Below are 15,251 nucleotides of genomic sequence, written 5' to 3'. Positions count from 1 at the left end.
CGATGGGATTAGATTCACCCTTTGGAAAAGCCAAGGTGGAAGGAGAAGCAAGGCTGGAGGGGAATGAGCATGGAGGCAGGGAGGCCCACAGCCTGCCAGGGACGATGGGGAGACCCAGCCTCCGACCTGAGAGTGGCCCCAACTGCTGAGAGGACGGCTGCCCCTGGGGGCCACGGCATAGTCTTCAGGGAGCCTGACACCGACGCCTGGGACCCCGAGGCCAGTCACCTTAGCGAAGGGCATCAAGCGGCCTCATGGTCATCACTGGCTATTTTCTAAACAGGAAATGACTGGGGATTGCTGCACTAGTGAAAGAGGAAGACAAAACTTTTGTGGGGGAAAAAAAAAGATGATGGATTCTAAAACCGAGAAAGGGAACTTGAGGCTTGGTGAGAATTCTGTGGAGGTCCAGGAGGCTGGGACACGAAAGCAGGTACAGGGAGGGGCGCGGTCTCCTGAAAGCCCTGAAGTGTGAGTCACTCAGTCGTGTCCGACTCTTTACGACCCCATGGACTATAGGCCCCTAGGCTCCTCTGTCCATGGGATTCTCCAGGCAAGATACTGGAGTGGGTTACCATTTCCTTCTCCAGGGGATCTTCCTGACCCAGGGATCGAACCCGGGTCTCTTGAACTTCAGGAAGATTCTTTACCACCTGAGCCACCAGGGAGCTCCCCTGAAAAACCTTTTTAAAACGGTGAGACGTGAAGATTCTGACCACCCTCCTGGTGCAGACATAGCCTGGGACAATGCTGACGCGCTCACAGCCTCAATGTCTATGAAGCGCTTTCTCAGAGGTAGCAATTCCCTCGCCCAGTTCATCAGGGGCACTGAGATCCAGAGGGGTCCCCAGGGGTTTGAAGCAGGCGCTGCCTTGTCTGGGGACGCTGACATTTGTTCTCACTCTTTCTGTACCATGGAACTGATATCCCCTTCTGTCTCCCCCGCGGGGCCTCTCAGTGACCCCAAAGCTCAGCTCAGGGGGAGACGGGCGGAAAGCTAAGCCATGGCTAACCTTGGTTGAAGAGGCACCAGACCCCTGGGAAGCCAGGGAGCACAGCTGTTGGGGCTGGAAACCCTGTCTTTTTTTTTTCGGCTGCACAGCAAGCACAGTATGTGGAATAGCTCCCTGACCAGAGATTGGTCCTGCGCCCCCAGTTTGGGGAAGGTGGAGTCTTAATCACTGGGCCACCAGAGGAGTCCAGGAAACTCTTTTTTAAAAAACTATTTTTTTAATTGAAGGATAACTGCTTTATAGAATGGTGTATATGTATACCTATGGCTGATTCATGTTGACATTTGGCAGGAAACTCGCTCTTATGTGGACAGAGCAAGGTGCGATCCGAGGAAGTGAAAGGGAAGAGAAAGAAGAAACAGACAGAAGGAGGAGGACAAAGGGAAGGAGGGCAAAAGCAGCGATCACGGCAGCTAATGTTTGAGGGCTTCCTGGTTGCCCGTGTTAACTCTATTCTGTTGCCGGATGATGCTATTCCATCTTACCAGCACCCCCAAGAGTAGGCGTGGGTATTAGCTCCAGAAGGAACACAGGAAGCGGGGGCCAGAGAGGGTGATAAGAAAACTCACATCTCCCCCGAGCCCACAGCATCAGCCCCGTGGCCGCGCTGCCCACCAGGAGCAGCGAGTGGAGCCGAGACTCACTATTTAATATCAAACAGACAGATGGTGTTCACTGCAAAACGCAAACAGAATTAAGTCAAAATTAAATTAAACATTCATAATTCCAGGGAGAAAGGGCAAGTGAAATTTGAAGACAGGGTTTTTTAGCCTTTGTATGGTTCTTTGCTTGATTTGAATGACCAGGCAGAGAGGCCTCTTGGTTTCTGGACAAGACTTGCCTCTGAGGGCCGAAGTCCAGATGCAGTCTCCCACGGCAGGAGAAGTCACCAGGAGACTGTACCGGGGTCAAGAGGCCACTCCAGGAGAGGCTGTCCAGTTCCCGGGTGCCGTGGCCGGGGCTGGGCCTCCAAGCTGCTCTTTGGCTCAGTGAGTCCCTTCCCCGCCCTGCCTCCTTCAGAGCCCGCCTTTGGGAAATGGGGGCATGTGGATCATGAGAGAGGGGTCTCCAGCAACGTGGAGGGTCAGAGGGTGAGTGACAGGCAGCTCACTTGGTCTCGGGAGAGGTGCTCTGGGCACAGCATCAGCCAAGGAGCAGAGCTTATCCTGGAAGATGGGGTGATAATCTCCGAGAATGCTCCACTCGCTGGCCGGCTTAGCATCCTAGCGACTGGTCCTGGGAGGCAGAGAGAGCGTGAGACAGAAAGATGCCTGGAAAGAAAGGTAGAGAGGAAGACCAACAGGAAACAGAGGTGGAGAGAGAGAGGAACGGTTGAGCCATCCAGCCCAGGAGTTCCCAGGGTTGCCACAACCAAGGGAACAAAGCCCTGCTGAGGGATAAATATTTGGTTACAGAAGTGAGCACCTGGCTCCGCAAGGCTCCCAGCAAGAACGGGTTCTACGGGAGAGGACAGGACACCACGCCTGGGGCCCAGGAGGCAAGCCAGCAGCAGAAGGGGTGGGGAGCCTGGCTTTTGGAGGAAGCAGGGGGTCCGCACGTAAGGCAGTTGTTTCCTGAGACACTGTCTGGTCCGCCAGTGACCTGAGCTGAGCGGAGCGGCCAACAGGAGTCAGTCTGGCCAAAGGGTTGGCAGGGAGCCCACCCCCTGCAGCCCAGAGGCCAGACCACCCCGGGGAGGGCTGGCAGGGAGACGGGGCCGCCTGCCTCCGAGTCAGCCCCTCGGAACAGACAGACCGTGACAGCCTGGCCCTGCGTGATATCCTGTGTTAGGCTGGGGAAGTTTCTTCCAGGACAGTTTCTACATGGCGGGCTTCTGGCTAAGGCCACTGGGACCAGGCCAGAGTGAAACTATGAAGCCCTCCCGGCCTCTCCATTTCCTCCGGGAGCCCTACCAGCCCCTCAGCCCCACTGCCTGACTCTTCCAATGGCTGAAAGCAGCTTGAATCAGTACCTGATGGGGGGCAGGGGACTCCTTGCATCTCAACAGGAATCCAAGTCTAGTATTTAGAAGATGCACCTTCCAGCTGTCAATGACACAGGAGAAAGGGCATGACTGTGAGAAGTCAAAGGTCAACCCTGGCTTTATCAAGATCGCAAGTGTGTCCCTGGGCAGCCTCTGGACCTCAGTCACCTATTTTTACATTTTTTTATTTTATGCAGACTAGGGGATCTTAGTTCCCCATGCAGGGGTCGAACCTGTGCCCCCTGCATCCCTGCATTGGAACTGTGGAGTCTTAACTGCTGGGCCGCCAGTGAAGTCCCAGTCACCTATTTTTAAAATGAGGAAGCAAATGAGGTGCCAGGTCTGACCAGTTCAGATCCTAGAACAACTCTAAGGTCAAGAGTAAAAAGATCGAACAGGCAGATGGAGTTGAAAGAGTGTGCTGGAAAGCAGAGAGATCTTTTTAAAGTACTTAATGGGACTGTCTCTGCAATTGCCGACAAAAGACAGCTCTGTGCATGAAGGGAAGCGGTGTGGGGGAGGGATTAGAGAAAACTACCACTAAGAATTAAATATCTTGGCTTTCCTTTTTCTTGAAAAAAAAAAAAATTTTTGGTTTTTTAGAGGTAACTGGATGAGCTTCAAAGGTTTTGGTAAATAGTTGTGGCCTTCTGTGGTAAGCTTCCCTGGTGGCTCAGTGGTAAAGAATCTGCCTGCAGGGTAGCAGACCTGGGTTCGAGGGTTGAGAAGATCCCCTGGAGGAGGGCACGGCAACCCACTCAGTACTCCTGCCTTGAGGATTCCCTGCAGAGGAGCCTGGTGAGCCACAGTCCATGGGGTTGCACAGAGCTGGACACGACCGGTGTGACTAAGCAGCAGCAGCAGTGGCCTCTGCTCCCCAGTTTAGGCTGCAGGAGCGTGTGCATGCTCAGCTGTGTCTGACTCTGCGACCCCGTGTTAGGCTGCAGGGGTGTGTGCACGCTCAGCTGTGTCTGACTCTGCGACCCCGTGTTAGGCTGCAGGGGTGTGTGCACGCTCAGCTGTGTCTGACTCTGCGACCCCGTGGACTGCAGCCCTCCAGACTCCTCTGTCCATGGAATTTTCCGGGCAAGAATACTGGAGTGGGTAGCCATTTCCTACTCCAGGGGATCTTCCCCACCCAGGGACTGAACCTGTTTCCTCTGTTTCCTTAATGGAAGGAGAATTCTTTACCACCTGGGAAGCCCCAGCTGCAGGTATAACTTTAGTTATTTCCCTTTGAGCCACTGAAATGGTATGGTGTATACCGGGAGGTACAGAGACAAGGCGGCCAGTCTGAGCCGAACAGAGACAAAGCTCTTGCGTTTAGGGCATCACCGAGATATCACGCCCGGTGAGCTTTTATCATGATCCCAACCAAACACATTTTCTGTGCATTACACTAGGTGCTTCCACTTGTATTGTCTCATTTCAATCTCTGCAACAGCTCTGACAAGTGGATTATTATCAACCCCATCTTGTAAAAAAAAAAAAAAAAAAGCTGGTTAACTGAGTAGCTTCCAGGTCTCAGAGTCTGCGAGAGGCAAAGCTGGGGCTCCGTGTCAGAGCTGGGGCTTTAAACTCTGCACTCAGTCCACCCTGATGAATTTTAGTTGATTGCAGTGAAGTTGTACCTCACATATGAGATCAAGGAAAAGAAAAATCCTTTCAGGTGAGGTACAGGTAGAAATTTGCTCCAGCTAAATACAACACTTTGTCAGCATGTTCAGGCAAAAGGTGGCAAGTTTGGCTGAAAGATGCAAATTGTCATTTACTAGTGTTGGTATTGGCAACTCTGGAGTTTCAGGAACAACAGGCTTCAAAATCTTGAAAAATCAAGTAGCTGATTTTTATAGCTGCCCGTCAAGAGATGGAGATTTGGTGTGCGGGGAAGAGGACTAGATCCATTTTAAAAAGCCTAAAATTGAGGGAACAGTTGTGTTTCTAACAATTGCTCACAGGAAATTATTCAAAAGGCTGGAAGCTGGTCACCCACAGTGTTATGGATACTGGGCCTATTGTCCAATGGTAGCAGATTGAGTAAATGTATTTTTATATATTGGTACTATAAAGTATTATGATATTTAATGGCAGTATGTTTTGGAAGCGTTGTTTCGTTTTTTTGGCTGTACTACAAGGCTTGCAGGACGTTAGTTCCGGGGCCAGGGATCGAACCCCAGCCCTCAGCAGTGAAGGTATCAAGTCCTAACCACTAAGCCATCAAGGAACTCCTTGGAAGTATTTTTAAAACTGAGGTACAGCTGATGTTTCAGAAGTTTCTAACAACACAAAAAAATACTTATGAATTGGCATTAAATGAAAAAAGTAGGACAAAATGTTATGGATGTGGAGTGAGCTCAATTATAATAAACAATATATATAAGCAAATGTGAAAAACTAGAAGTAGTTATTTCTGAGTGGTGGGGTTACTGTCTCTTTGTAAATATTTTTTATACTTGACTCTTTTTTTCACAAATTAGTATGCAAAATTGTTATACTGGAAAAAATTCCCTGTGATTAAAGACATAAAATTCATAGAAAACTCTGTAAGATGAGACGAAAAGGTTCTCGACTCTTACAAGAACAATCATTAGCTAGTCTGCTTTGGGGAAGTCGTGGAGGTTCAAGGAAAGCCGGGCTGGGTACCTACAGAAATACCTCCAAATCCTTGGGGCAAGCATTTGGGCTTATCCTGTAGTAAAAGTGGACGATACACCCAGCTGGGTGGTTTGGTGTCGGGGCACCAACACTAACATTCCAACCGCATGACAGCTCTGTGACCACAGGAATGTCCCTAACCTCTCTGAGACTCAGCTTGTCATGTGTAACACAGCCGCAAGAGCCCTTACCTCACGATCACAAACATAACAATCCTGGCCGGCCCCGAAACATGCACCACAGTCATGTTCTCTTAACTCCCATGGTGCAGATGCAGGAAGAGAGGCTTAGATCGCCCAGGATCACAGGTGGTGTCAGATTCACACCTGGCCGCCCCGCCCCCAGAGCCCCGGGCGCCTCCCCTCTGCCAGGCAGCCTCAGGCTGACGAACGTACTTTGTGGCCTGAGAAAGTCTATACCCATGCGGGCTGCGGCATGGTGATAACAGCTCAGCACAGTACTTCGTTGTGAATTCCGAAATGCTTTTGTGCTGATATATTTAGAACCCTCTGTGAAAGATGAGACTGAAAAAGACGGCTGATTAGATTCTGTTTTGATTCGGGAAGGCAAAAGTGCCTGCCACGGGAATCTAATTTCCTGCTGGATTTAGCCTCTTCAGAAGAGTCCACGGGGAAGCGGCTCTACATAGACCAGGTTTGGTTTCTTACTCCTAGATTTCTAGCTCCAGGGCACCTAAGGCAAGTTGTCTCCCCTTTCAGAGCCTCAGTTTCCTCATCTGTAAGAGGGAGCAGTGGGGACAATAACTCACGGGGCTGCTCCTAAAGGCTCAGTGGGACGGTGTAGGTAAGAGAGTCCCGCTCCAGTGTGTGCAGACCACTCAGGGTCGGGTTTGGACCTCCCCGGGGCCTGCTGAATGAGTGTCAATCAATGCTGTTTCCCTTTACCAGTATCACGATCCCAGCTTCTGAGAGGTGTGTCCGAGCAGGACTGGGGCTGGCAGCCTAGGTTTCCACACAACCTACGCTTCCCCTCTGGGGGCGGCTTGTGAACTGATAGCAGTCCCTGCAGCCGGCCTCCCTGGGTCGGCCTGGCAGAAGCCTCCTCGACTGAGCTGCTCACCGGGCCTCTGCGAGCCGGTTTTCCAGGTGTCAGGTCACAGGGCCCCCCTGGACATCCTTTGGAATTCCCAAATTCCTCAGGTCCACCTGTTTCAGTTCACACCCAGCCAGGGTTGAGGTCCTGGTCTGGACTGCCCCAGCTCAGTCCCTCTGGGAGGCAGAGGTGGTGGGCACATTTGAGCCCCAGGGGGCAGAGACTGGTGGGGGAGGAACTGGGCTTCCCAAGTAGAGGCTGGAAGGGGCAGGGAGAGACGAGCAGAGGCTGGGCTCTAGCCCCCAGGACACACGGAGTTTGGGGGAAGAAGAGGAGGAATGTGGGGTAACGTCCAACAGACAGGGTGACCAAGCACCCTCTGTCTGCCCAGGACTGACAGGGTTCTGGGACTTTCCATGCTACAACTCGGAGGATTTTAGGCTCTGCTTAAAACTCTGGGCAGGTCTCAGCACTCAGGGACTGGCCCCCTCCCTGTGAAAAGAGAACTGGACCAGCTCACCCCTCCAGGATGCTTCTTCCACTTGCCCACCTGGGTTGTAACCCAGTAGCAGGTGGTCCAGAGGGTTTGGGGACGCGTGGAAGTGGAGCGGGGAGGCCCTTTGGGGAGCCCAGCGCCTCAGGGGTACTGCTAACCCAGAACAGGCTTTTCTTAACCCACGGAGCCCAAGGGCTGGCAGGCTGGCACGGGCCCCCTCACCCCCCGGTGTTGGACAGGATGGCCGGGTCGGCCAGGGCTGAGGGCGGGGGGTGGGGCGCGCAGAGCGCCGGGGCGCCTACCTGCAGGTGGTTGGGGTACACGTCGCTCTCGGACAGCGAGTCCACCAGGTCCTCCTCGTCCAGCGTGGCCCGCTTGTAGGTAGACATCTGCAAAGTCAAGTGCAGCACGGACTCTCTTAGCGCCTCCATGGCTCCCACGCCCGAATGGGGAGAACGGGGAAGCGGCCACCCGCCGCCTGCGCCGCCGCCGCCGCGCCCCGCCCCGGCCGGGACACCGGGACCGGCCCACGGCCAGGCCCGCGCCGGGGGAGGCGAGGGGGGTCCCGCCTCCCTCCGCCACCCCCGCCCCTTCCCCGCTTATGCAACCCCGAGCCTCACCCCCAGCGCCGACAGCGCCGCGGCCACCGGACGCGGCGGCCACAGGCTCCGCATGGTGCGCCCGCGACGCCCGCTCCCCGCCGGGTCCCCGCCGCCGCGCGCCCGCGGCTCTGGCCGGGGAGGGCCGGCCGTGGGGCTGGGCCCAGCCTCGCACCACCTTCGAGGGCGGAGCCCGGCCCGCGCGGCTCCGGCTCCCTCCCCCGCCGCGCCGGGAGACCGCCCCCCAGAGTCCCCGGGGACACGGAGCCTTCTCCCCCTTCCCAGAGGTCGGGGGGTGGGGTGGGGGTCGGGGAGAGGCGCCTCCCGCTTGCAGGCAGGAAGGGGCTCGCGGCCACCCTTCCTTCTAAGAAACATGAAGTCCTCCTATAAACCGTGGTGGCAGATGCCAAAAGGCAGGTACTAGGAAAGGGCCCCTAGTTTGGCCGCAAAGGTCAAGAGAGAAGTTTCTCTCGCCATTGACCCTTAGCTGCGCCAAGAGCGGCCTCCCCCATGGGAGCTAGAAAGATTGGGGGGGAAAACACAGACACAGACACAGACACACACACACACACACACACACACACACACGGGGAATAAAAAAGGCATGTGCCTCCCCTCTCATTTCCCCCTTCCTCTAGTTCAGGGGTCTTTTAAGCCAGAGTTCAGGATGATCTCAGAGACTTAGAATGAAAAATGTTCTGTGCGCGCTGGAGGGAAGCCCATGCTTGGCTCCAGGCTCCAAGGTGTGATCTTACCCTCAAAACAGGAACGGCTTTGGGGCGAGCTGACAGCCAGGAACAGGACCGTTCCCTCCACCTTCCCTCAGAGGTGGGGCGCTCTGGACACCCGGCCCTCTCCCTGTCCCTCAAGGTCCCAGAAAAGCCTACCCAACAGTTGCCCAAAGGACCCTCCATGTCTGGTAAGACCTGGAACCCCCCGCATTTATACACTTTTCCTCAGCTTTCCAGAGCACTCCTGTTCCCTCTCATAGTTGACTTCACAGACGCGTGAAGGAACAGGCACAGGAGGCTGAGGGACACCTGGAGTGACAGTCTCGGTGAGCTCCCCAGGTCTCCTAGCTTCACCTCCCGCCTTCTCACAGCCTGCTCTGCAGCCAGAGCCAGCCTTCAGCAGGAAACTCTGAACCTGTCACCCTTGCTCCCAATTCTGTGGGGACAGTCCCATTACCGGTCCCCCGTGGCCCCTGCCCACCCTGCCCCTTTTCCCACCTCGCTGCCGCAGGCCCCAGCTTCTCCCGCCCTCCCTCTGTTCCCCAGATTCTCCGAGTGTCTCCTGCCCTCGAGACCTTTATAGCACTGTTCCCTCTGTCTGGACATGTCTCTGCTCCTCCCGTGCAGGCTCCTGTTGCAGATAGAGGTCAGCGTAAACGTCACACCCTCAAATGTCCCAGCCACCCCGAGCAGAACCCAAATTATCGATCATGGCAACCTGTTTTACTGCAGTTTGTTACTTATTTATGCTGGTTTTTAACATCTGTCTCCTTCCCCCTCCCCCAAATTGTGAGTTTTATCAGGGCTGGGACCTTGTCTGACACAGAGAATCCCCATCGGCTGCCATAGCACAGGCACTCCAAACACTGTTAAAATGAATGCGAGAACAAGTAAAGGAGAAGTGAAAATTACTCTGGGGAAGGGCCTTGAAAGTGCATCTAATTTTGCAATACCCAAGGACAAGGAGAACATGTCTGAGGACCTTCGGGGAGGCAGGGTCCGTGGGAAGAACTTTAATTCTGGGTTCTTCTGCTCCACTCCCCCTGGGTGCAGGACTTCCCATTACCCACTGGAGAAAGAGAAAGGGCCATCGGGCTGTTTTAATTTCACCCTGGGTTGTTTTTTTTTCGGAAACCAGTTACACTAAGTAACAGGTGTTAACTGCCCCAGGAAAAAGACCCTTGAAAAAGAAATTCAAGTCACCAAACACCTTCCATGCCTGGCACGGCAGGCAGCTACTGTTTCCTGGGTGCTTAGAGGGACAAGGTATTTGTCGGTTCTTCTACACTCATGTCTCATTGAAGCCTCTCGCTGTTCGCTCTGAAGCAAGTATCATCGGTCTCTTTTACAGAATCTGAAACCGAGGCTTGGGGAAGTAACTGGCCCAGGTGTAGAGAAGCAATGGCTTCTCCTTCCGTCTCAACTCAGAGATCAGCCCTTCTGGAAAGCTCTCCAGACCACTCTTGTCTGACCCCAGGCAGCCTCAGGCCTCCTGTGCTGTGCCCTCTGCCTTCCCTGACCCGTCCCCACATCCCACGTTTCCTTCTACTGATGCACACAGCACCTTAATTAGGAGAACCTAGAAGGGAGGGCTGGGTCCTGTGAGGCCCTACGTCCCCAAAGGCCTAGAGTGGGACTGGAGCTTCCATGGGCATCTGCACGAAGGTGAGAGGTGAGGGAGGAGACTGGCAGCTCATCCCAGGGGCCAAGGCCGGCCTGTCCATGCAGGGATGACCAGGGAAGCTCACCTACCTCTGGAGTAGAAATCCAAGGAGACCAAGAGCTGTTTATTTTTCAGCACACAAAAGATGAGGGGCCCTTCTTGAGATGCCGCCTGCCCCGGGGCCGGGGAGTGAAACTGAACCCACCTCGTATGTGGGAATGGCTTAGGCGTCTCTGCTCCTTGGGGAGCATCATGGGCCCCAGTCAGCAGGTAGCATTCCAAAGACTGGGCGGGAGAGGCGCTGGGTAGGGGGAGCCCTGTCTCTTACCCGCCCAGTTCTGGGTGGGGCCTTCCAATCACTGTCTTGTTGGGTCCCCACACCCACCAAAGCCCCAGCCTTGGCAGGTATCACTTCCCTTTCATGGGAGATGTGGGAGGGGGCCAGGCACGGAGAGGGGCTGGGCAGAACAAAAGTCTATGCTGAGCCACTGGGCCCCAGCGATCCGTATTCCTCCTGACCCCGGGAAGCCTGGTGCGGTGGGATCTCCACCTCCCACTTCCACTTGGCAGAGGAGACTGAGGATGGGGGAGGCGGCACCCCCCTCCCAGTCCCCCTCAGCCCTCCTGCAGGTCCCCTCCCTGGCTAGAGAGTCAGAGAGCCAGGATGGGAGTCCTGGCTGCCCCAGCCCACCGCACCGCCTCCAGAGAACCTCGGGCGCTCAGCTCGTGGGCAGCAGAGCAGGGCCTGGATTGTGGGGCCTCCTGCTCTTTGTAGAAGGGGAGCTGCTGCTCCAGGCGGGGATGGCATGGACTTCAGGGGTGCTGAGTGGCAGGCCAGCCAGGGCTGTTCTCCCTAACGGCCTTGTTTGTAGTCGTGGGGACACCCACAGCCAGGGAGCTTTAGGGAAAGGGACAAACAACTGCAGCTTTGTGGGGAGATGCTGCCCCGAACTGCATGCTCCTCTCCCGGCCCCGCTGAGCGGTGGATGAGAAGTGAGGGCCTGGAGTTCGTGAGAAGGGCTAGGCGGAGACCAGGAGCGGAGCAGTGGGAACCACGGTCCCCAGATGCATCACAGAGACGGTGATGAAAGACAGACAGATGGAGGGTGTGATGGTGCCCGGCTCTGGAAACCCCACCCTGTGGAAATCAAAGGCCTAGGCTGAAACAGAAACGAGAAGTGTTATAAACGCTCATGTGTTTCTGATGACAAAGGCCTCCGGGCTCAGTGGCACCGGGTGTGACCCCACCAGGTCATCTTTCCTAACCACGTCAGTCACTCCAATGGCTTTTGTGTCGGTATGCCCAAAGGAGGGGGATCTTCCAAGAAACTGAGAGCTCATCAGAGGCAAAAAAAAAAGAGCAACTGTGGGTAAAATTCAGTGAAATTCAGAGGCTTGGGACTCCCTGACCACAGCCCACAAGTCGTTTTCACATTCTAAGTCTCAGCTTCTTAGAGATGCTGCCCTATGGCCAGAGCCCCATCAGTTCTTGCCTTGTGTGCCAGTAATTAGTTGAGAGCTGTTAAATCCTTATATGTACGTGCACTCAGTCCTGTCTGACTCTATGCAAGCCCATGGACTGTAGCCCTCCAGGTTCCTCTGCCCGTGGAATTTTCCAGGCAAGAATGCTGGAGTGGGTAGCCATTCCCTTCTCCAGGGGATCTTCCTGACCCAGGGATTGAACCCGTGTTTCCTGTGTCCCCTGCAATTGGCTTCCCTGGTGGCTCAGAGGGTAAAGAATCTGCCTGCAATGCAGGAGATCTGGGCTTGATCCCTGGGTCGGGAAGATCCTCTGGAGAAGGGAAAGGCTACCCACTCCAGTATTCTGGCCTGGAGAATTCCACGGACAGAGGAGCCTGGCAGGCTATACAGTCCGTGGGGTCACAAAGAGTTGGACATGACTGAGCGACTCACTTCTCTTCCTGCGTTGGTAGGTGGATTCTTTACCACTAGCACCAGCTGGGAAGCCCACCTAATACACGCTCATGTTTTATGCTGCTCCTGCTGCTGCTGCTGCTGCTAAGTCACCTCAGTCGTGTCTGACTCTGTGAGACCCCATGGACAGCGGCGCACCAGGCTCCTCTGTCCACAGGATTCTCCAGGCAAGAACACTGGAGCGGGCTGCCATTTCCTTCTCTGTGTTTTATGTTAGTTAAAAACTTATGTTTAACAAGGACAATAATAGAGTGAGGAAAAGCTCTAGTTCCAAGCTTCAGTTCAGATCCTCACTAATGCCATGTCCCAGCTGTGTAAGCCTGGACACGTGACTCAGCCTCTCTGCCTCGGCAGTCTCATCTGTAAAATGGGGATGATAATAATAGCACGTCCCTCATAGGACTGTCGCGACACTTAGTTAATATGAAGTGCTTAGGGACTTCTCTGGCTGTCCAATGGTTAAGAATTCGCCTGCCAATGCAGGGGACACGGGTCCGATCCCTGGTCTGGGAAGATTCCACATGCTGCGGAGCAACTAAGTCTGTGCACTACAGCTACTGAAGCCTGCACTCCCCAGAGCCCACCTGCCCCAGGGAGAGACGCCGCTGCAGTAAGGCCCGCGTACCGCAAAGAAGAGTATAGTCCCTGCTCGCTGCAGCTAAAGAAAGCCCGTGCCTAGCAACGAAGACCCAGTGCGGTCAGAAATAAAAGTTTTAAAAATCTAAAACTTAAAAATAAATAAAGTGCTCAGAGCAGTGCTGGGCACACAGCATATCCCCACCAAGTGTTCCCTGTTACTATTTGTACCATCACTACTTACAAGACACAGGGCTCAGAAGCCTCCAATTGATCCCCACCGCCTAAAAGACAAAATCCAAACTCCTTAGCTTGACATGCAAGGGCTCCCCTGAACTGGCCCAAACCTGACTCCCCAGACTCACCCTCCACACACCTCTTGGGTATATGGCCGTCACCCTGACCCCTGAGCTATCCCTGTGGGTGCTGACCTCCCAAAAGGAGTCTGCTGAGTCCAAGACATCTGTCAGGCCCCAGGCTGTAAGCTGAGGGAGTAGCACTTGCTCCCCACCCTCAAGGGATCTATGACTGATACCCTCTTTCCCAAGTCCCCCTTTTGGGACTTGCATGGTGGTCCAGTGGCTAAGAGTCTGCATTCCCAATGCAGGGGGCCTGGGTTTGATCCTTGGTCAGGGAACTAGATCCCACGTGCCACAACTAAGGCTCGATGCTGCCAAAAAAATACAAAAGACTATGCTGTCTCCACCACAGCTACTGGTCTCCATGTCTAGCCTACCTCTTCCTCCAGGAAGTCCCCCCTTCTCCCAACTCAGAGGGAATCATGCCCATCCCTCTGGTGTACCCCAAGCATAGCATCTGCATTTCATTCAGGCCTTTGTCCAGGTGTCTTCAGCGCAGGGATGGACCTGGGGGATGGGCGACAATTATGTTATTTCCCTCCATCCCCCGTATCCAGCACAGAACCTGGTATATAGATAACTGGTTAATTTGTATCCAAGATTTTCACTCGGGCAAAGGCATCTGTGACTTCAGTGAAGAAGAAACAGGGTAGAGTTGCTTGATGACAAGTAAAATTCAAATAGGACAAATTTGGGCAAGGAGCATATAGTAAATATATACTATAAAGCATATAGTAAAAATACATAGCCATCGCTCCAGAAGATGACACCAGGTAACACCTACTGCTACTGTTACATGATCTATAACATTGCTCAGTGTCTTTTACATGAGAAATTTCCATGTGATTAATCTCTTTCTTGTTTTAAATATTTATTCATTTGGCTGTGCCGGGCCTTCGTTGCCACACTTGAGATCTTGTCTTAACGGCAGCTTGCAGGATCTTTAGTGGCAGCAAATGAGAAATGTTAGTTGTGGCACGTGGGATCTAGTTCCTTGACCAGGGATCAAACCCAGGCTCCCCTCACTGGGAGTGCAGAGTCTTAGGCACTGGACCCGTTGGGAAGTCCCTCCATGTGATTAAGTCCTTTTTACATTTACCACTAAGTTCCTGGAGGAGTGAACTGCTTCTTAGTTCTTTGATAAGAAGAATCACAGGAATTAGCTGAGGAAGCTCACAGCCAAATCAAGCACTTTTCTGGCCTTTATTTTCAGCTTTGTCCTTGTCCACGTTTTCTGCTCTATTTTCTCTGCTCCTGATTTTTCATTTCTACTGTGTATCATTTGATTGATGTGTTTCAGTTGCAACCCATCATGAATCCTTTTTGGAATAAAGTGAATTTGAAACAACCTGCATCACGAAACATCCCTGCCCTAACTCGATTCTCCTGGGACTGCAGCTTCGATGTATTTATTCAACAGCAGGAATGAAGCAGGAAAGACAGACCTGGGCCCCTGGATCATGTGAGCATGTCATTTCCCTCCTAAGGCCTCGGCTTCCTCATCTATAAAATGGTTCAGTATAAAGATTTTTTTTTAATCTATTTATTTGGCTGAGCTGGTCTTAGGTGCAGCATATGAACTCTTAGGTGTGGCATGTGGGATCTAGTTCTCTGACCAGGGATTGAACCCAGGCTCCCTGCATTGGGAGTGTGGAGTCTTAGCCACTGGACCACCAGGGGAGTCCCTGAAAAGCTTTAATGAGCTGAAACGAACTGCCTGGCACCAAGCATCCCATCCCCAAGTGACCTGGCACTTGGGGGGAAACACGGCAGCCTAATAAGCTGCTTCTGTTTATTCTCCTTCCTCAGCTTTCCCATTTGCTTCTGTACCCATCCAGATTTCCTGATCTTGGCCTTAGCTCAGTTAACACTGGTGTGAATCTCGCTCTGCTGCCGTACTCAAGGCAAAAGCAGCCGTCTTCCTGGGTGATCGAGGCTAATGTCCACAATGATAAGTCCAATTACGGAAGGATAGGATGTACTCCTGACACGATGGGATGCACATGGTACTTCACCTCTATGCTTTCCTCCCCAGAGCAATGGCCACGGTCAAGACGAACTTAAGGAGACACAGCAAGTAAACGTGATGGGGTGTGCGTGGTGCAGGGGGGGCTACCCCGGTAGCTCAGCTGGTAAAGAATCTGCCTGCGATGCAGGAGACCCCGGCTTGACTCCTGGCTTGGGAAG

The 15,251-nt window shown here is 53.6% G+C and overlaps 1 protein-coding gene across 2 annotated transcripts in view; it reads right to left on the bottom strand.

Annotated features, from left to right (window-relative positions):
* The window catches only part of ECE1 (endothelin converting enzyme 1), a 125,284-nt gene that overhangs the window by 56,268 nt on the left and 53,765 nt on the right, over nt 1-15,251 (bottom strand). Inside the window, exons 1-2 of one of the 2 annotated variants that reach the window (XM_061394162.1) lie at nt 7,822-7,927; nt 7,504-7,590 (exon numbers count right to left, since the gene is read on the bottom strand). In XM_061394162.1, the coding sequence (XP_061250146.1) occupies nt 7,504-7,590; nt 7,822-7,875 (141 nt within the window). In that variant the 5' untranslated portion in view covers nt 7,876-7,927. Of the gene's footprint in view, nt 1-7,503; nt 7,591-7,821; nt 7,928-15,251 lie in introns of those variants that run through there. The other variant, XM_061394163.1, reaches the window with a different exon arrangement.

The sequence above is a fragment of the Bos javanicus genome, chromosome 2, assembly GCF_032452875.1.
Source record: "Bos javanicus breed banteng chromosome 2, ARS-OSU_banteng_1.0, whole genome shotgun sequence".
Lineage (NCBI taxonomy): Eukaryota > Metazoa > Chordata > Mammalia > Artiodactyla > Bovidae > Bos > Bos javanicus.
This window is presented reverse-complemented; position numbering and strand designations above follow the sequence as displayed.